This window comes from Trichomonas vaginalis, chromosome II (genome assembly GCF_026262505.1).
Source record: "Trichomonas vaginalis G3 chromosome II, whole genome shotgun sequence".
In the NCBI taxonomy this organism is placed as follows: domain Eukaryota; phylum Parabasalia; order Trichomonadida; family Trichomonadidae; genus Trichomonas; species Trichomonas vaginalis.
This window is the reverse complement of record NC_067204.1, coordinates 7,559,175-7,579,104: the sequence shown is the minus strand read 5'-3', so window position 1 is coordinate 7,579,104 and position 19,930 is coordinate 7,559,175. Positions and strand designations below refer to the sequence as shown.

The window sequence follows — 19,930 nt, the reverse complement described above, 5'->3', positions numbered from 1 at the left end:
GCCTTATTTCATTTCTTTTGAAATATTTTGATACAATTATAAAATTTGAGTATACAATAATATAATAAAAATTATAGTTGCCATTTTTTGTAACGATCAGTAAATTATAGTTAAATTGAATTTTTTGAGAGCTGTTTCGTTATCTCATTTTCAAAAGTTCAATTGCGCTATCTCAATTCATTATACCTTATCGTTCATTTGAGCTGAAATCTCTTTCATATCCAAATTGTTATTTAAATAATATTAATGCAAATTTTATACTAAATACGAAATTGAATAGAATAATTATAAGTGATCTAAAACCATACTATACTAAAATGTAGTTACATTGTTAAGATTATAAATTTATAACGTATTTAGAATTGCCGTAAATTTCTATTGAATTTTGATAAGCAAATAAAAAGCGGTTTTGTTATATTGCCCAATAAGATCTTACAAATAATATGAGAATTGAAAACCGTTTATGAAACAACAAATAACCTTTTTAATACGTTAACAAGAAAGTATTCAAAAATTAAATAACGTTTTTTATCACTTCATTAAACAATTTGCAATGGTAGCTATTCCAGACATTGTCAAGAGAGTTATCCCATTCCTTGCCTTCGCTATCGAAGTTATTGCAGGCGCTACTACGCTCGTGCTTCCCTCTTCATGTATGGCATGATCTCCCTTGTTATGGCTGTTGCTGAACTCGGACTTGTTTTCATCTCACAATACTTCAAGTTTGTTGACTCTGTCATCCTTCGTGCTCTTATCTACATTCTCACAGGCGTTGCCATCCTTGGTACATCTAACGATCTCGGTATCGCTGCTGCTTCAATGCAATTCATCATTGCTGTTGTCATGGTTATCATCTACTTCCTTGAAAACGGCTTCAAGTGCGAGTAAATTTAAAATAAACATTTATTATTCATTTGTATAACCTAAATTCGAATCATTTTTCAAGTTTTTGTTCGAAATTATAATAAAACGTTAGTCTTACTAATTACCATTTTGAGCTTCAGATTTTACTATACAGAATCCAACAATATTATTCCACTAGGTTAACCATTGCTTTAATGGCTTATTTTGAATCCGATTGGTTTCCGATTTTTCACGGTGCCGGAATTATATATGTTTTACTATGATTCATATATAATATTTATTTTATTATTTCAGCCTTTGTGGCTAGGATTAAATATTTTCTCGATTAATTTTTTATTCCAAGTTCATTCCCATCTCTATAATTTTATCAAATTAATAACATACACTATTTTTATTCTTAATTTGATACTAAACTGGCAATTATTCATTTGAACTCATTAAAGTTTGAATTATTTCAATAATGTATATAGAGTATAAAAAGGCATCTAACAAATATTACTAACACAAAGTTCTTAATATCATATTTTAAAAAATTTTATTTATCAACAAAAATATAAAAAAAAAACTACAAACATAAACTTTATAAATTAAGAAAGAAGTGGGTCGGGATCAGGGAGATCCATTTCTTCTTTTTGATCATTATCATTAGTAGCAGTAGTTCCTTTCAATTCTGACATTCTCTTTAACTTTGAAATATCCAAAACGAAAGGCTGAGCCATTTGCAACATGAATTCTCTTGTTTTATCAATAGCTTCATCAGTGTTACTACCATTTGCAGCTCTGTTATCAAGGAATTCATTAATCCAGTGTGGCAATTGCGACCTAACTTCCTTTCTTGCGTATCTTCTATCAGCCATAATCACAACACCATAATCTTTTTTACTTCTCAACAATCTTCCAATGCATTGCGATGCAGCTCTCATTGCATCGAAGACCAAGAAGTCTTCTTTCTTCACACCAATCTTTTTCTCCAAGTAATCAGCACGTGCCTGCACAACAATACTTGTTGTATTTCTCACAGGAAGACCAAACAAAATACAACATCTTCCGTAATGATCAGAAAAGTCAATTCCTTCTGAAACTCTTCCTCTTGCGACACCGAGAAGAACAGCTCCTCTTCCATTATCACAAGAGTTGCGGAAATTTGCTAATGTGTTATCTGTTTCTTCTGCATTTGGTGTTTCTATGAAAACAAGCTTATATTTCATTATATCACTCATTATTTCACTAGACATCCATTCTTTCAAAAGCATATGCATGTAAATATACGAAGGAAAATATGCGACAATTCCATCTGGAACAGTTTTGCACATTTCAAGTAATAAAAGACCGTAACCAATCGCAACATTCGGGTTACTTCTTTGCTTATATGATGATGTCAATGGCGCGTTCATGTATCCTTTAGATGCAATGATAGGAAGCAAACATTGACGTGAAAAAGACATCGTAAATCCTGCACTTGTTACTGGCTCGAATTCCAACATTTTCGGATAGAAAGAGAGAGGACTTAACGTTCCTGATGTGATGACAACTCTCTGGAAATGAGTAACAACAGGTTTAAATGTAAATGTAGGATCTAAACAAGCCATTTGCATTACAGGACCTTGCATCATATTTTCAACAAAAACAGTAAATCCTTGATCGAATTCTCCAATTAAACTGGCGAATTCTAATACATCAACCAAAGCAGCGTATTTCTCGTAATCAGGCAATTTGTTTCCAACAATAAAGTTACTGAGTTGTTCAGGCATTTTTATCAATGTGCTTGCATCTAATCCTGTTTTAGAATATATCAATCCTAAAACAGAATTCGGAGAATATCTTTCTGTTTCTCCTTCTGCAGTTTGAAGAGGTGCATCAACAGCATTAGTCTCTCCATGCATAAGAGCATCTGCTGCTTTAGTTGTGATGGTAGGACGTTCACTTCCTTGTATGAAACTCGTTAAAAATCTTATGAGTTTTCGAGATTTGTCAATAAAATCATCGAAATCACGAATTGAACTTGGCAAAGCTTTCTTGAGAATATGCTCAGGAATATTGCGATGAGAAAAGATCTCTAGTGTTTCTGGTGATACAAAGTCTTTGTTCTTTAAATTGTCTTTCATTTTATCAAAAGCTTTTTGTAATTTTTCTTTTTCTCTCTCACGAATTTCTCTGTCTCTTTCTTTAGCAGCGTCTACACCAATTGCAGCCAAATCAAGGGTCGGCTGATCAACATACATACTCATGAATTCGCAGGAAATGTCATCGATGTTGTGGGCTTCATCAAAGACAACAATTCCTTGACTATGTATTGTTTTGAAAATTGTTTCACTTGCTCCTGGATCTAAAGTGTAAGCAAAGGAGCAGAAGATGACGGTGGCTTCAGAGATAAGTCTCTTTGTAAGATAGTATGGACACAAACCATTTGCAACACCAAATTGTCGGATTTCGTTTAATGAATAAACTCCTGGTCGAGGACGTAGTAATTGGTGATCAAAAAAGTCACAGTGCTTCTCATCGGTACGTATTGTACGTGCACGACAACCAACATCGACTTCTTGCTTCGTAGGTCTTTCTGCAACATCTTGATTTACACATAAGTAATATCTACGCGCGAGACAGATTGCGAGTAAGTCATTATCGAATGGTTGATTATATTTTTCGCGTCTATGTTTGCATACACGCTTTAATTCTTCAATACCTTGATTCATTTCTGGAATTGTACGTGTACAGTATATAAGAGGGCCTGCATTTTCTCTTTGACTCATATAAGCAAGAATAAGAGATAACAAACAAACGGTTTTACCAGTTCCTGAAGGCATCTCTAAAACGCAAGGACCACCAGCATCAAGAGAGAGCTTTAATTGAGTCATATACTCAATTTGTTCCGGATACGCTTGTGGAAACGGAAAACAAACTTCTATATCATCAATAAAAAAAGTCGACATTAAAAAATTTGACTAATTTCATATAATTACTTCCTCATCATTTTTCAAAGAACAACATCAGTTCTTGCAAAATCGATTTTGTTATTTCACCTCTTTCTTGACTTTTGGTTAAATTGAGTATAATTAATAGAAATAAGCTGATTTCAGCATCGCACTTTTGAATAGATACGAAAACTCTGCATAATGCATGTTGAAATGCATATCAAATTCATATATTATTCTTTTCGAAAATATTTCCAATACAACATTGAACACACTCCAATTTTTATCAATTTATTCTTCAGTTCTTCAAAAACACTCTTATTCTACTCCATTATAGCTATATTGAATAACATAATTCTTTTAATTGAGTATGAGAGTTCAGATAGTTGCCATATGCCTTTTTTGCCTGAATATGTGTCAGTAGCTAGTCGTTCTTGCAGAATTGTCGAGAATTTCAAATTCAATAATTTATAATTCTTCCAAGGGATTCACCTTAATGGTGAAAACAACACTGCTACATCCATATATATAGAAATAAGAGATTATGAGAAATCATGAGCAGTTAGAAAAATTGAAGAATTCTTGAAGCGAAAGAAAAAAAAAATTTTCAATTTTTTTTCTTTATTCATGTTTTTCTTTTCTCTCTTTCTCAGGAAAATCCCGTATTACATTCACATGCCTGAGGATGCATTAAATTTCACTCAGAAACTAGATCATTTCGATGCTTCTTCTCAAGAAACGTTTAATCAAAGATATTACAAAATAACGAAAAATTCAACCGCAAATGTTTCTGCATTATTTTTCTATATAGGTGGTGAAGCTCCGTTGATAGGAAAGAGAATGCTTAGTCTTGCTCCTGTTGATCTTGCCGAAAAAAATAACGCAGTTCTTTTTGGTTTAGAGCACCGCTTCTTCGGAAACTCAGCACCTACAAATCTTACAATCGAAAACCTCAAATATTTAACAATTGAACAAGGTCTTGCCGATCTTGCTCATTTTATCAACGCAATGAAGCAAGATTATGATCATACTGTACGTATTGGCGTAATCGGTGGTTCTTATCCAGGTGCACTATCTTCCTGGTTCCGCCTTTTATATCCACACCTTGCAGACGTTTCTTGGGCTTCATCAGCTCCTGTCGAAGCTAAGAACAACTTTACAGAATACGACTATCACTGCTACGAAGCAATTACATCTGTTGGTGGCGACAAATGCTCTGAAAATACAAGAAAAGCATTTCAATACCTTGAAACAGAAGATTACAACGAAGTTGCAAAGAAATTCATCGGTAATGATACTCCTCCTGAGGACCATGCCACTCTTTACTACATGGTTGCTGATACAATCGCTACTCCAGTTCAATACAAGAGATCTTCAGAAAATTTAACATATTTATGCGATTTAATGAATAAACTTCCAGAAAAGGCCACGAAAACGGAATATATCGACGTACTTGCTAAAGTTACTAAGGAAATCCTCCAAGGAGAGTCAATTTGGGATTCTGATCTTACACAATACACAGATGTATCAATAGACGCTCCCACAAAGGATGGCAGAGCATGGACATGGATGACATGCAACCAGGTTGGCTGGTTCCAGACTGCTTCCGGTAAATTAAGATCAGATTCGATAAATCTTGAATATTTCGACAGAGTCTGCCGTAAATTATTCAACAGAGGAATTCCTAATGACAAATTGACCAATCAGAGGTTCGGAGGAAAGAATGCCAGAGGAACTTCAACTTATTTCATTAATGGAGCTGTAGATCCATGGTCTACAATGTCCATAACAACAGAAGATAGATCAATCAACAGATTAGTTAAGGTTATCCCTAATTCTTACCATTGTGACGATTTATATCAAAATGTCACCGGAGAAGTATTAGAAGCACAACAACACGTCTTCAACTTCACTTCAAATATCCTCAAAGGACGCAAATGCAACCATGAAGGAGGCTACGAAGTCCTTGGAAACTGCATTTGCAAAGAAGCCTACGCTGGCGAGTTCTGCGAGATCAGTGTTCCAACAAGAGAACACTTTAAAGTTGTTACAGTGGCGTCGGTTGTTGTACCTACGTTTTTGCTTCTTATTATCGGTGGTATTGTATGGGTTTGCGGAAAGAAGGAAGATAGTGACTTTGGAGCACGCCCAGCTTTATATACTTAATAAAAATTCTCTTTTTTATATCTTTTTTATTAAACAAATTTGATTTTTTAAAAAATACCAAAAATCTTTATTGGAACTAGGCCTCGATTAACTTGCAACAGCAATAAAAACCTCTGTATTACATAGTAATAGCTCATTGCAAACTGAAAATCATATACAACAATTCATTCGAAAATAACAAGCGCATGCTTCGTTGTATGTGTAAACGGTCCACTACTTTATGATTGTGAGTCTAGCGATGGCCTTTTTAAAGGTGTAGATATCGACAAAAAAGCTAAATATTCAATATTAAATTTTGATAACAATTTATCGATCAAAATGCTTATATTAAGGATTACAACATCATGGATATATTATACTTTGAATAATGCATAACTTTAAAATTTTTTAGATTTAATATGGATTCTCAGATGAATAATCGGCTCCAAACGACCAAATCAGAGTTAAGTAATACCGATGAGCAAGGTTGTCAAGATGATCAGAAGGAACTTCTTAATGATCTATTTGAACACGTAAAATCATTAAATAATATACCTGAGCCAGTTTTGCTCGAGTTCCTTAGTGAAATTCATGTTTTATGTCAGCGTATAAATTCATTTCCTCAGTCATTTTTTTCAGAATCCTCATTTCTTGATCAATTTGATCAAATTATTCAAATTCATGATAACGAAAACCCATTTTACTTTAAATCATTAGAAATATTTACATCAATATCATCAAAATCTGACGAGTTTTTAGAATTATACTTCGAAAAAGACAGTACATTATCATTATATAAATGTTTACTTCAAACAAGCAATAATATACAGTTTAGTTGTGGTTACCAATTCATAAAATCATGCTTGGAGAATCCAAACGCACTCCAATTTATACTTGAAAAACAAATCTTAGATGATTATCCTGAAATGTTTAAAGAAATGCTCAGCAAGATATCAGAATACTATATTGACACGGAAATGAACTATCGTATTGATCTCGCATTTAATCTTTTTAATATTGTAATTAAAAGCTTAAATCCTGATCAAATTGATGAAAATTTGATAAAACAAGTAATGATTGATGTAATGAGTTGTCCAATCAATTACTTACTCGACCAAAAATTTACAGATTTGGAAAAAATTCTTATTCAAAAATTTAATATCGAAATAATTGTAAATGACGCTTGTATTTGGGTATATACATTAGATATGCTTAAAGACGATAGGTGCAAGCTTTCTTATACCAAAATTCTTCAATTTATTAACGATGCAATTCAAAATCAAGTTTTTTCTATGGATAACTCATTATTTATTAAACTGATAAGAATTGTTGAAAGTTCGATAGATTCAAAACAAGATTTCCTCATTGATACTTTGAATTTAATTAAAAATTCAATAAATCCAGAACTTTTTCAGCTTCTTATTCAAAATTTGAACTTGAAAAATTTTATAAAAGCTATACAGAATTCATCCTACTCAATTATTTTAGCAACTCTGCCGATTTTGTGGATGATTTTCAATGAATTAGCATTTTCTCAGGAAAATTTGTATTTTGATATACATTCTTTCGGAAGTGTGCTGATACAATCCTTGGAGTTCGAACAGAGTGTTATTTTTGAACATTCCGAAAAATATATTATTCCTTTTCTTTCAAAACTCCAATCATCAGGTATTGATAAGAGAAATGAATACGAAACGTTTGTTTTATCTCTGAAAGATAAAATAAACGAAATTGACGAAGAAATTGAAAATTCTCAATATTTATCTGCGATTTCAAGATTAATAGATGATATATTGTCTGAGTAAAGCTTATTTTTTATATGTATAAACAAACTTATGCTGATTATTTATTATTTCTTATTATGATTATTTGATCTTTAAAAAAAGAAAGTAGCAATTACTTTATAGGTTAGTTTGTGTTGATTGTTTATTATTGTCATGAGTGAGTTTCGAAAAATAAAATAAATAAAAGGAAATATGAAAAATGTGATCGATTGATGGAGACACAAGAAGGATAGATGATGCTATCGAGGATTGTGATCACAAGACGACCGTTTCCTTTCCAAATACCCGGATATGTCTTGACATCACTGAAGATATATCCATCATCAAGACTGAATGAGTATGGATGACTTTCATTTTCTTCAAAGAAACTTCCTTTAGCATCAATGTTTCCTTGTGGGATTACTGCGTTCGCAGAGAGAGCCCATGAGCTTCCTCCGCCTGAACCTCCATCTCCATTATGACTTGAAAACCCACCAAACCAACCACTTCCGGCGCCCACTTTATCAGATGCTCCTCTGGCCTCTTGAACTCCATTCGGATTTTTTGATCCGTTTTGTTGAGCTGACTCACCAGCTCCAAATGTAAATCCAAAAGTGGAATTAGCTATTTTTTCTGAATTAAGGACACCATCTACCCAGAATCCTTGTGCAGTAAAGTCACCGCCTGAGCCTCCAGAGCCATCATCTGTGTTTCCATATGAATATATATTGTCAGAACCACCACCAGCACCGGCCACAATCACACGATGCCAAAGATCATTTGAAAGGAATTTGACAGCGGTTTGACCACCTCCACTCCCTGATCCATAGTTTGAATATGAATCAAAGAAGTTTGATGCGTAGCCCCTGCCGCCATAACCGCCTTTAACCATCTTATCGCAATCATATGTTGAAAATGTACTTGTGATTCCGTATATTCCTTGGCCACCTATAGTAGCAAAAGCGGTGATGCGATGGGATAATTTAATGATCCCGGATATGTACCCGCCAGCACCACCACGACTTCCAACTAGGTTGCATTTTGTGTTGCCATTGGCAATAGCTATTAATGCGTCGTTGATGCATTTGCCATTTTTGTCAATGTGGGCTGACATTTTTCCTGGATAGGCACCACCTGATGCTCCATAAAGCTCGAATTTATAGACACCAGGATGAAGTTTGATGACATATTCGGTGCATTCTGAATTTGTGGGACATGGATAATCGAATGTATATGTCTTTGTGAGTTTATTCTCACTAACATTCGCATAATAGTCACTTTTGTTTAATAAACTATATGATAATATTGAATATTACACCTTATTTGAAAAATCTAAATACCCTATATTTCCAACTCTTGGAAAATTTTCATGACCCCGTACCCAGGGTCCTAAAATGGGTATTTTCCTCACACAGACACCGTGGTTTTTTGAGCCGGGAAATAAATAGCGCAGACAGTTTCTACATATAGAGACATGCTTATACTTAGAGTTTGACGGGAATCTAAAGTGATTTTTTTCTGCATCGCGAAATCTAATGCAATCTCAAAATCATGAAGAAACTGCGAATCGGAGCGCAATTTTTTAATATGTTAATATATAAAGGTACCCCTACTACTGCAAATGCTTCAAATGAAAATCTAAGAAATCAGATTAATTTGATCACATTAGTATAGTATTGGTCAAACCAAAAACTCATATGTTGATATATAGCCTATAGATATTCATATTATCTACTTTTCATTGAATTACATAAGATTTAATAATCTCATAAATATTCTTTTTAATTTTCCGAATTCCGTGTGCATTTAGATTGCCTATACCTGTATATAATAATTCTAGAATGGTTTGATTAGTTATTAAGTTTTTTAGATTAATATTTTAACATTTTGATAAAACAAGCATTTGTTCCATTTTAGAATCGCCATTGAACTCTAGTTTGACTAACATGATGTTGTATGATCAAATAAATTCTAACTTCATGAGATAAATTTTGAAATTAGAAAATGCGATATCTGACTCAAATATTTATCTGAACACATTTAACATTCAATGATAAACTAAAGTACTATACAGCAGATTCGATTTGGCTTATATTTTATATAATCAACAAATAATCCTATAAAATTGTGCTATTCACGTTGCTCAAAGATGTATTGAACATTCCCTACTTGTGTATTGATAAAATTAGATATAGATTCTAATGTAAATCGATATTTTGAAAATTCATATATATTTTGTCTTGGTTTGGCATTTGATCGTGTTGAAACCGGAATTGCAATATATATCATCTAAATATATAACTATCAAAATATGAGCTATAGATTTTTAAATTATTCTCCTGAATATGAGTGACTAACATAATTATATTGAATTGAGTAGTAAGAATCATAAATATTAGAATCTGACGATAATTTATTATAACTTTATATAGGAACAAGATTATAAATGATGATGAAAATAAAGATTAAATTTAAATCTGAAAATTTGAAAACATTAAGTGTATATGATAGCATTACAAAATTAAATTTTATGTGGAAGAGGAAATAGAGGAATTAGAAGTATTATGAGAAAATAATAAGATATAAAAACAAGATTCTATTAAATGAGTTAATTTATAGAAAGGAATAACTGTGAATGTAGTAAATGAATGTTTTCATGATGTATTATTGAAATCTTAAGTTTTGTTAAGAAGATAATAAGGGAATCAAATTTTGTATTAGGAAGTTTGACCGACAAGAGTATTGTGCACTCTTGTCGGTCTGCATGTCTCATTCCGGGAGACATTGTCACTGCATGTCTCCCAGAATGAGACAATCTTCCGCATTCATAACTTGAATGCGGAAGTTTGACCGACAAGAGTGTATTGTGCACTCTTGTCGATCTAAATGTATCTTACAATCAAAGACACTTTCATACAATCTTTTCGAAGTTAAAAAAAAAAATTTAATTATTTCTTTCTTTTGTTTATTAAATCGCCTTACTCACGTACTAATCTCTTTTAGAGACTCTATCGAGCTATCCCACATATAAACCCGTGACAATAATACATATTTACTCTCTTCATATTCTGATCTCATGACATTATCGCAAAAACTATAATTATACAACACATCTCATAAAGTCTCATTTTAGCCCTATCTAAGCGTTCAAAACCTATTTTCCACACGTAATCTGATTCTTCTGGCTCCGCTGATTCGATTTCTGCTGTCAGATCGTGAAAATATGCATCACATAAAGAGATAAATGCAAATTGCACAACTTAATATTTTCCTTAAATAAGCTCTTTTTTTGAAAATTCAATTTTTTCCAAAAATGTATGAATTCAAAAGTTCAGATTATATCTAGTCATTTTCCAACATTAATTTTGTGTTTTAGTTTTTGAGATATTTATTTTATTATACGTATTATTCAGAAAATTAAAAGAATTTGTGAAGGGAAACGGAGGAGATAATAAATATGTAAAGATGGATGAATAGACAATTTGAAAAAAAAGCAATAATTTTGAGTTGTGTTTATCTCTTTATGTGATGCATATTTTCACGATCTGACAGCAGAAATCGAATCAGCGGAGCCAGAAGAATCAGATTACGTGTGGAAAATAGGTTTTGAACGCTTAGATAGGGCTAAAATGAGACTTTATGAGATGTGTTGTATAATTATAGTTTTTGCGATAATGTGTCATGAGATCAGAATATGAAGAGAGTAAATATGTATTATTGTCACGGGTTTATATGTGGGATAGCTCGATAGAGTCTCTAAAAGAGATTAGTACGTGAGTAAGGCGATTTAATAAACAAAAGAAAGAAATAATTAATTTTTTTTTTTAACTTCGAAAAGATTGTATGAAAGTGTCTTTGATTGTAAGATACATTTAGATCGACAAGAGTGCACAATACACTCTTGTCGGTCAAACTTCCGCATTCAAGTTATGAATGCGGAAGATTGTCTCATTCTGGGAGACATGCAGTGACAATGTCTCCCGGAATGAGACATGCAGACCGACAAGAGTGCATAATACACTCTTGTCAGTCAAAGTTTTGCAATCGTATTCTGATTGCAATAAATTGTTTCATTCTGGGAGACATGCAGTGACAATGTCTCCCGGAATGAGACATGCAGACCGACAAGAGTGCACAATACACTCTTGTCGATCAAACTTCCGCATTCAAGTTATGAATGCGGAAGATTGTCTCATTCTGGGAGACATGCAGTGACAATGTCTCCCGGAATGAGACATGCAGACCGACAAGAGTGCATAATACACTCTTGTCAGTCAAAGTTTTGCAATCGTATTCTGATTGCAATAAATTGTTTCATTCTGGGAGACATGCAGTGACAATGTCTCCCGGAATGAGACATGCAGACCGACAAGAGTGCACAATACACTCTTGTCGATCAAACTTCCGCATTCAAGTTATGAATGCGGAAGATTGTCTCATTCTGGGAGACATGCAGTGACAATGTCTCCCGGAATGAGACATGCAGACCGACAAGAGTGCATAATACACTCTTGTCGGTCAAAGTTTTGCAATCGCGTTGTGATTGCAAAAGATTGTGCTATTCCTGCATATTTTCTACGAGCCTGCTTCATAAAATTGAATCCTTCTATCCAAATTAAATGCGATTTCGCTAATCTTTCATCTAAAATCACTAATCAGAAGCATATTGCAAGTTAACTTGAACTGGCATGTTCCTCCTATCCTGTCTTTCAGTTCTTTCTATCAGCCATGGTTCACAAGGAGGAGAGCTTTGCGCACAATCAGACATAAGATTGCGGCAGAGGAACCGGGAAGAGAGCAGCTTGAAGCGGTAAGATGTCCGAATGCTGTCTCCCAGGTGTATCTGTCAGGCAAAGTTCACAAGGAGGAGAGCTTTGCGCACAATCAAACAGAAGATTGCGGCAGAGGAACCGGGAAGAGAGCAGCTTGAAGCGGTAAGCTATTTTCAAGTCTTTAGTTAACAAACTTTAACAAAAGACATCTAAAAAATTTGAAATAATTGCAAAATAATGCCGTCAGGTAATGCGCACCTAAGGGAGGTGTTTTGCGGGAGCTGGGGGTATCTTGGTGAGTACTCAGGAGGCCAAGAAGGGCACCCCAACCGACATTTTGCTGACGCATTGTGTAAGCAACCATTTTGATAACCGCTCAAACCGTCGGGACAAAATAATTTATGAAATTATAAGTCATCTTTCTAATACATATTTTTGGAAGGGCGTAAGATACGCCAAATTAAATATATTATTAAATATGAGAAAATCGCTCAACAAAAAAACAATTCTTTCAAAAAGTTTAAAATTTATCTTTCTAATACATATTTTTGGAAGGGCGTAAGATACGCCAACTTAAATATATTATTAAATATGAGAAAATCGCTCAACAAAAAAACAATTCTTTCAAAAAGTTTGACATTGATCTTTCTAATACATATCCTATGGAAGGAGTTTACATTCACAAAATAAAAACCAGTTCAAAATCTTATTACTCCTTGAATTAAAATCATTTAATTTCAAATCCATTCCAAATCCTTAAATCTGTATTAAAATCATTTTGCCAACAACCAACACAATACAAATTACATTTCCATATATCTTCTTGTCCATTTTAATTTTTTATCTCATTTTATTTAATTTTATTTAAAGCATATAGACATCGAGATCCTTTACACATAGTTATATAAAAGTCAAATACATAATAAATTCTTAATTCTAGAGATATCTCAAAATCTCAATTTTTTAATTTAAAATACCTTTCATTTTTCACAGTACTATCACAACAAACAAGCCATTTACTAATTAACACATATAAGAAAAATATCAAATTACAAAACAACTTTCAATATCATTCGCATCGAATTCTATTTTTTCATAATTATCAACTACATGTTATTATATAATATATGTCGGCGCATATTCCACTCTATACAAGTGTCAGACACACTCACACAAAGCTGTGAGATTCATACCTCTATCAGTAGGACTTCTCAAATCAAGAACACATATGTTTCACTATCGCACATCTGTGTAGGATCTAATTAACCCTTTGGACTGGTACTTCAAAATTTGATAATTTGATAATTTCATGTGATATCATCATTTGCCTTTAAAACAACTGTGCGTTAAACTAGACACATTTCTCTATCATAATGCAAAATATCAAAGTTTGGGAGACTCCCAAAGTGTCTGAAACTGATCATAAGGGTGAAAAACCGTTTTCCAGAAGTTGGGAACGTAGGGTATTATTCTTTTCTCATCTTAAGGATACCCTTACATTGCGTAGTTAGAAAGAGAATATGATATTGTCATGATTGCTAAAGTTTTAGGCTCCAGAAATGAATATACATCAAACTGAAACAATTGATAAATTGAATGAACTTTTGAGAGGTTCTCAAATAAAAAAAATTATCTAATTTTTTACAATATTACTATTATTTTATCCACATATGTATATATAGTAATTTGAGAAAACTTTTAGGAAAAAATAAGTTTAATAAAAATCTGAATTTTACGTGTTGTGGGATTGTTATTAATTGACACTCCAGACGTATTACTAATAGTTATGCGTATGCAATTAAAGTATTTCTGATGGACAAAATGTGAGATTTATATCAGATAATTCATTTCTACTATTAAGTTATTCATTTATGAGTTTGCACTTATTCGCACTAAATAAATAACTATTAAAAATTGTTTTAATTAATTGACACCATATAATAGAGTGAATTTTGTTTGATCAAACAACAATAGATGATAGATATAAAGCCAAGAAACTTGCTATTAATATGCTCTACTTGCTATTTCAATGTAAGTATGATATTTTCTAAATGTTTCGTTCAGATAACTTAGATATATTAGTCAAAATTTGAAATTTTAATAGCACATATATTAAAAATAATTATTATTCATAAAAGATTAATGAAATAGTAAAAAAAAATCAATCAAATTATAAAAATACAACATATGGTTTTTTATGGTTGTCTCATAATAGCATTTCATGAGAAAAAATATAATACTATTTATTTTTGCATAGTTCAATTTTTTTAAATAATGCAAGATATCCCGCCATTAGTTTTCATGAAATAATCCAAAAATCAGCATACACTTGAGAACATAGCAGCTCTACATGTTTTCGCTATTTATTTTCCAATAATATGAGGGGTTCACGGGATAAAGCTTCATTAAGCATAATTGATTACAATATCATCATATATATACCGAACATATAACAAATGGGATATTTGTATACTAAAATAAAAAAGGAGCAAATTATATAATTTTGTCATGCTACTTATAGGTTCAAAAATCTTATAATATAAAAATATTTTCAAATACAAAGAAAATATGTGTTTATTTCAAATTTGAAAATTAGATATCTTGTGGGGTCCACTTTCCTCCTCTGTAATCACCTGTAGGGTTATCCTTAGGAAATCTTTTTGCATTTCTTGCCTTGTTGATCTCTTTTCTTGTTTCTGGTGTAGCTTTCTTTTGATTTCTGGATTTATTTTTCTCATATTCAAGTTTTTGGAGTTCGCGGATTGAAGGAGATATTTGGTAATTATTGACACGATTGTATATTTCTTGTTTGCATTTCTCTCCTTCGTTTTTTTGTAAAATTGTAACAGCCGTACGCATTTCAAACGATTTTGCGTTGTTTCCTTTGGGACACTGAGTAAGCATTGAGTGATGTATCGATTCATTTTGTTGTGTTTGAGCATTAGGATCAATTTCTGGAATCAACTTTGCGGCATCATCTGTAAAACGTTGAAATTGCTTCGCTAAATCAGGTTTTGTAAGTGGCTGAAACACAGGATATTCTTTGTCTTTTTCGTGAAGGCAATTTTCATGCCTTCCGATAAAATGATTTAATGTATTCTTCCATAGGAAAATTTTTTTCGTTGTTTCAATTGGAAGCATGATAATAAAAGTGAACCACTTAATAACTTTCGAATATATCTGATGAAATACTTTTTCTTGGTGTTTTAATGGTCTTCCACGTTTCTTCGGCTCTTCTGCTTTAGATTTGATTGGGAATGCTGGCTGTGATTCACTTTCTTTCTGTTGATTAACAGTTTCTTTTCCTGCTGCTTCTTTATATCCACCATTTTCAAGCTTTTCGAAAGCTCTGCCAACTGCACGTACACAATGACGAGGATCAAGTGTAATTTTAGCATTCGGAGCATATTGCTGGATGATGGCTTTCGTTTTATTGTCATTGTCATGAACCACTGTGGAAACATTTGTAAAGTCAAAATTTGACATCATCCTCTTTGTACATTCTGTTTCCATCATGTTGGATGGGCCTTCAAAGTCTCCTCCAGAGCTCTTTTTTATAACAGTTGTTTCACCAACAACTTTTCCACGGTTGTCCATCATTAAACTTTGGCACGCTGTAGCATTTCTGCCAACATTATAATGCGAATCAGTGCTTAAAAATGTATCTTTCTTCATTGTTTGTTGAGCATTTTTAATAGATTGCTCTTTATATTCTAGTATTACCTTACCTATTTCTTTTTGATGACGGTAAAACTCTTTTTCACTCGGCACTTTAATATTGTTATCTTGAAATAAATTCCTTGCTCGAGTATAAGAGTCACCATTAACAATTACAGAAGCAGTCCAGTGTTTTGGATCGACTTCCTTTGGCGCATTCTTTTCTTGGGAGTTTTTTCTTGCTTCAATTGATTTTTCGTTAGCTTCACGACTTTGTTGTTTGCGTCTGCTTGGTGGAGGCATATTACGTAAATGGTCGGCAAAAAATGTAATAAACGTAGTGAATAATTAAAAAGATTGCTTTATATAACAAATATAATCATTTTTTCCTTAGAAATCCCATTATTTGCATAACAATATTTAAAAATATTTTTTTGATATAGTTTACAGTCACATCAATATGAACTATATTAAACTATCAGAAACTTATGTATGTTATTAGTAAAGTTGAAATTTTTATCATATTTACACATTAAATTTAATTTTCATGCATATTTAAGTTTTTTTCAACACAATCTTGTATTGTTAGTACCGACAATATGAAAGAAAGTTATACTGTATTTAATTTTAGCAATAAACAAAAAAATCTAAATTATATCTTTAGATACTAGGATTGATTTAATGACTAAGAACGTTTTTATCAATAATACCATGATTCATAACATATAGACATAACCTAAATATACCAAAGCATTTCTACTTGGAACTAGCGCATCGCCAAAATAATGGGTCAATATTCATTTGACGTAATGCTGATCGAGAGAAGTCTTTATATATAAGCCTTATCACAATGCCACGAATGCACCCAGCTGCAGGCGTGTCTTGTTTAACATTCATTCCTATATATGATGGAACATTAATCAATAATCATGGAAGTATCACTTTTCAAATAACATCATTGTTAAATGAAAGAAAATTGTATGCAAAATTACATTTTGGTAATGGTGAGACGCAATATGTTGAAGTATATATCATTATTATTTAATATACAAACAAACTCTAGTACAAAATTGTATTAATTCAACTTTCATGTCTAATATAAAAACTTTTTTTAAAAAAAAGAGATATAATCGTGTATAATATGAGAAAAATGAATATCAATACAAAATAAAATATCAATTAGCTATTGCTGATGACATATCATGAATATTGATCATTTGATTTGATTAATTTTGATAAATATTAGGCTTTTTGCTAGTTACATATTACAATAAGGCTTTTAAATGGATATTTATTGATATGAGCTTATTTCAAAATGACAGTCTTTGATTTATCCACTAATAAGATTTGATGTCACAAAAATCTAGATTTTGGGGCATAAAAACCTAACACCAAATCATAACTTCTGTGCATATACTAAATTGAGTACAGAAATATGTTAATTTTCAGTATTTTTAGAAGAATTCTTATTATCCTTCAAAAAGTCAGTATTTCTGCTGTAATTTTCTACAACATTGTAGTTATTGCACTTTGTCTATGGATTTGTATATATGTTATATATAAATTATATATCTAAACTGCCCATAAGTGCAATTTTTATATAAATTGTTTATTTCTTTAACAATTTCATATGAAATATGCTTTTTTAAGCGTATCAAAGCTGTGTTCTTAATGTGCATGGATATATCAAGAAAAATGTCGAAAAAAAATGTGAATTCACAAATTCACTGAATTTTCACCGTTTTTTGAATTTTGCTACAGCACTAATATTAAATAATACTAAAATCTTCTGTCTTTGTAAAAGAATAAATTCTGACAAAAAGTGCTCGTTTAAATTTAATGATCATCTGTATGACTAAGTGGTAAAAAGTGTTTATGACCAAAAAAGGGTTACATGCTTAGTCTATTTTTCTGACAGGATACTCTAGATTTACATGATCTCTATTTCATATCTCCGTTTTTAGATTCTTCGACAGATTTTATGATAGAAAACCAAGATTAACAAATTTCCGGCATGTTAATGAAGAAATCTGCAGCTACCCTCAATATTATTTCAATAATCAGTATCGTTTCTCTTACAATTTATTTTTTTCTCAATAATTTAACAAGAAATAACAATACACACTTGGTTTTACGTATAAAAGCTAAGTGTCGAACTTAATCAACTTTACTTACTTAGCAAATGAATATTTTTGTGGTTGCGAGTTCTGAATGCTGAAGTTTTAGATTTCTCTATAAATGATATCATTGCACTTACAATGTTGTTCCAGCCTATCGCATAAATCATAGAAAATCCAAAAAAAAATAATATAAAGAAAATTCATGTCATGAAGTTCAAAAAATACCGTGTAACATTAAAATTTGTTATGCATAATACATTTTAGCTATTATTGATTTTTTTTAATTTTCGAGAAATTGAATGGTGAGTCCGATAGAGAAATTTTTAAAAATCCTAGTGCCTCATAGAAGTAATTTCCCTCGTCTCCCATACTTCCAAATGTATGCATATGACATAAACTTTTATGCATTACACAAGTGGCCAATAATATCTATAGAGTAAAAAATTAGAAATTTAATTTTTTTATATGATAGTTATATTTCAGATTTGCGAGCGTAACTTTTTTCTCCATGGCATACTTGTTTTAAGAGCAAATGATCAAAATCGTCCTTCAATTATTGAAGGAGCTGATATCTTTTGAAAATTGAATTGAAAGGGTATTCAATTTTCAAATTTCCTCTCAATTTTGGAAACATATCAACTCTATGAATTAACAATTATGTGCCTTCACAGTTTATCAGTCATATAAGGTGCTTATAAAGAAAAAAGTTACGCTCGCAAAATATGTTTTTATATAGATTTCACATAAAATAATTATGTAATTTCTAAAAAGAATATTTTTGTTCTTGAATATTAAAGTGTATTGTAGTTTAAAAAGTTTTAAATATGTTGCTAAAATTTCAGGTTTATAGCTCATGTCTAGCATGACTTCTTCGTATGCGCAAAAAATCTGACACGTAAGGGTATCCTTAAGTATTATTAGGCTATGTTTTTGCACCACAAGATGTTAACAAAAAATAGATGATTTGTAAGAACTTTTGATCAGTTTCGATCGCACAAAACAAATTTTACCAAATCGAAAGACAAATTTTATCATATATGGTTTAAAAGAAGTCACGAAGTATATACAAACACCATTTAGAGTTCATCACTCCTTTGTTTCACTCTAATACATCAATTTATCAACAAAAATATATAATTGTTTTCTGAGTTTGATCAGATTTTGAGCGATGAAATGCCAACAAAGCGTGATGCTAAGCGAAATTACTAACCCGATCTTGTAAATCAGCAACAACAAAATTCAAATTGTAAACGATGTAATAGAAAACACATTATGCGTTATAATATAAATCCGATGTTAATACTGTTGCATGCTAAGTTCGGTCAAAATGTAAATCTCTCAATTTTATCGTCGGGGGAAGTAACTCAATTCCTTCAAAATTATTCTTTAAATATTGAATTTAAAGTTATTTAATTTGGATTATAAATAAATAGGCTAATACAATATTTAAAAATGAGAAAAAATAACTTTTCAAAGAACTTTTCATAATCTCAAAGAAAATTTTTTATTCAATAATTATATAAATTAATTAACATTCATAATGAAATTGGATTTTTTTATAAAAAATTGGTCCTACTTAACTTTTTGAGAGAATTTGGCTTTCTCGTAAACGAAAAAGGGGATTTGACGGAGTCAAATCCCCGCTCACAAAAAGTGGACTTTACATGTCAAATTTTATATGCATGTAATGTCCACTT

The 19,930-nt window shown here is 31.6% G+C and overlaps 7 protein-coding genes across 7 annotated transcripts, besides 2 other annotated features; 3 read left to right on the top strand and 4 right to left on the bottom strand.

Annotated features, from left to right (window-relative positions):
• Nucleotides 1-525: 525 nt before the first annotated feature.
• Nucleotides 526-932, top strand: TVAGG3_0502760 (uncharacterized protein; the record flags this gene model as incomplete). The annotated part of the gene is made up of 1 exon (XM_001301575.2): nucleotides 652-888. The coding sequence occupies one exon, from the start codon at nucleotides 652-654 to the stop codon at nucleotides 886-888; it is 237 nt and encodes a 78-aa protein (XP_001301576.1).
• Nucleotides 933-1,451: 519 nt separating this feature from the next.
• Nucleotides 1,452-3,092, bottom strand: TVAGG3_0502750 (DNA repair DEAD helicase RAD3/XP-D subfamily member family; the record flags this gene model as incomplete). Its single annotated transcript, XM_001301576.1, has 1 exon — nucleotides 1,452-3,092. The coding sequence occupies one exon, from the start codon at nucleotides 3,090-3,092 to the stop codon at nucleotides 1,452-1,454; it is 1,641 nt and encodes a 546-aa protein (XP_001301577.1).
• A 448-nt stretch (nucleotides 3,093-3,540) lies between these two features.
• TVAGG3_0502740 (ATP-dependent DNA helicase protein) lies at nucleotides 3,541-3,794 on the bottom strand (the record flags this gene model as incomplete). The annotated part of the gene is made up of 1 exon (XM_001301577.2): nucleotides 3,541-3,794. A coding segment is annotated over one exon (254 nt), but the record flags the coding sequence as incomplete, so codon positions are not given.
• Nucleotides 3,795-4,387: 593 nt separating this feature from the next.
• On the top strand, nucleotides 4,388-6,143 carry TVAGG3_0502730 (serine-type peptidase protein; the record flags this gene model as incomplete). The annotated part of the gene is made up of 1 exon (XM_001301578.1): nucleotides 4,452-5,942. One exon carries the CDS (start codon nucleotides 4,452-4,454, stop codon nucleotides 5,940-5,942), a length of 1,491 nt encoding a protein of 496 aa, XP_001301579.1.
• Nucleotides 6,144-6,301: 158 nt separating this feature from the next.
• On the top strand, nucleotides 6,302-7,750 carry TVAGG3_0502720 (uncharacterized protein; the record flags this gene model as incomplete). Its single annotated transcript, XM_001301579.1, has 1 exon — nucleotides 6,341-7,726. One exon carries the CDS (start codon nucleotides 6,341-6,343, stop codon nucleotides 7,724-7,726), a length of 1,386 nt encoding a protein of 461 aa, XP_001301580.1.
• Nucleotides 7,751-7,832: 82 nt separating this feature from the next.
• On the bottom strand, nucleotides 7,833-8,798 carry TVAGG3_0502710 (glycine-rich protein family; the record flags this gene model as incomplete). The annotated part of the gene is made up of 1 exon (XM_001301580.1): nucleotides 7,857-8,798. One exon carries the CDS (start codon nucleotides 8,796-8,798, stop codon nucleotides 7,857-7,859), a length of 942 nt encoding a protein of 313 aa, XP_001301581.1.
• Nucleotides 8,799-13,942: 5,144 nt separating this feature from the next.
• Nucleotides 13,943-19,140: a mobile genetic element.
• On the bottom strand, nucleotides 15,049-16,416 carry TVAGG3_0502700 (IS204/IS1001/IS1096/IS116 transposases DDE domain-containing protein; the record flags this gene model as incomplete). Its single annotated transcript, XM_001583769.2, has 1 exon — nucleotides 15,049-16,416. The coding sequence occupies one exon, from the start codon at nucleotides 16,414-16,416 to the stop codon at nucleotides 15,049-15,051; it is 1,368 nt and encodes a 455-aa protein (XP_001583819.2).
• A 694-nt stretch (nucleotides 19,141-19,834) lies between the features above and the next one.
• Nucleotides 19,835-19,930: part of a mobile genetic element that runs on past the window's edge.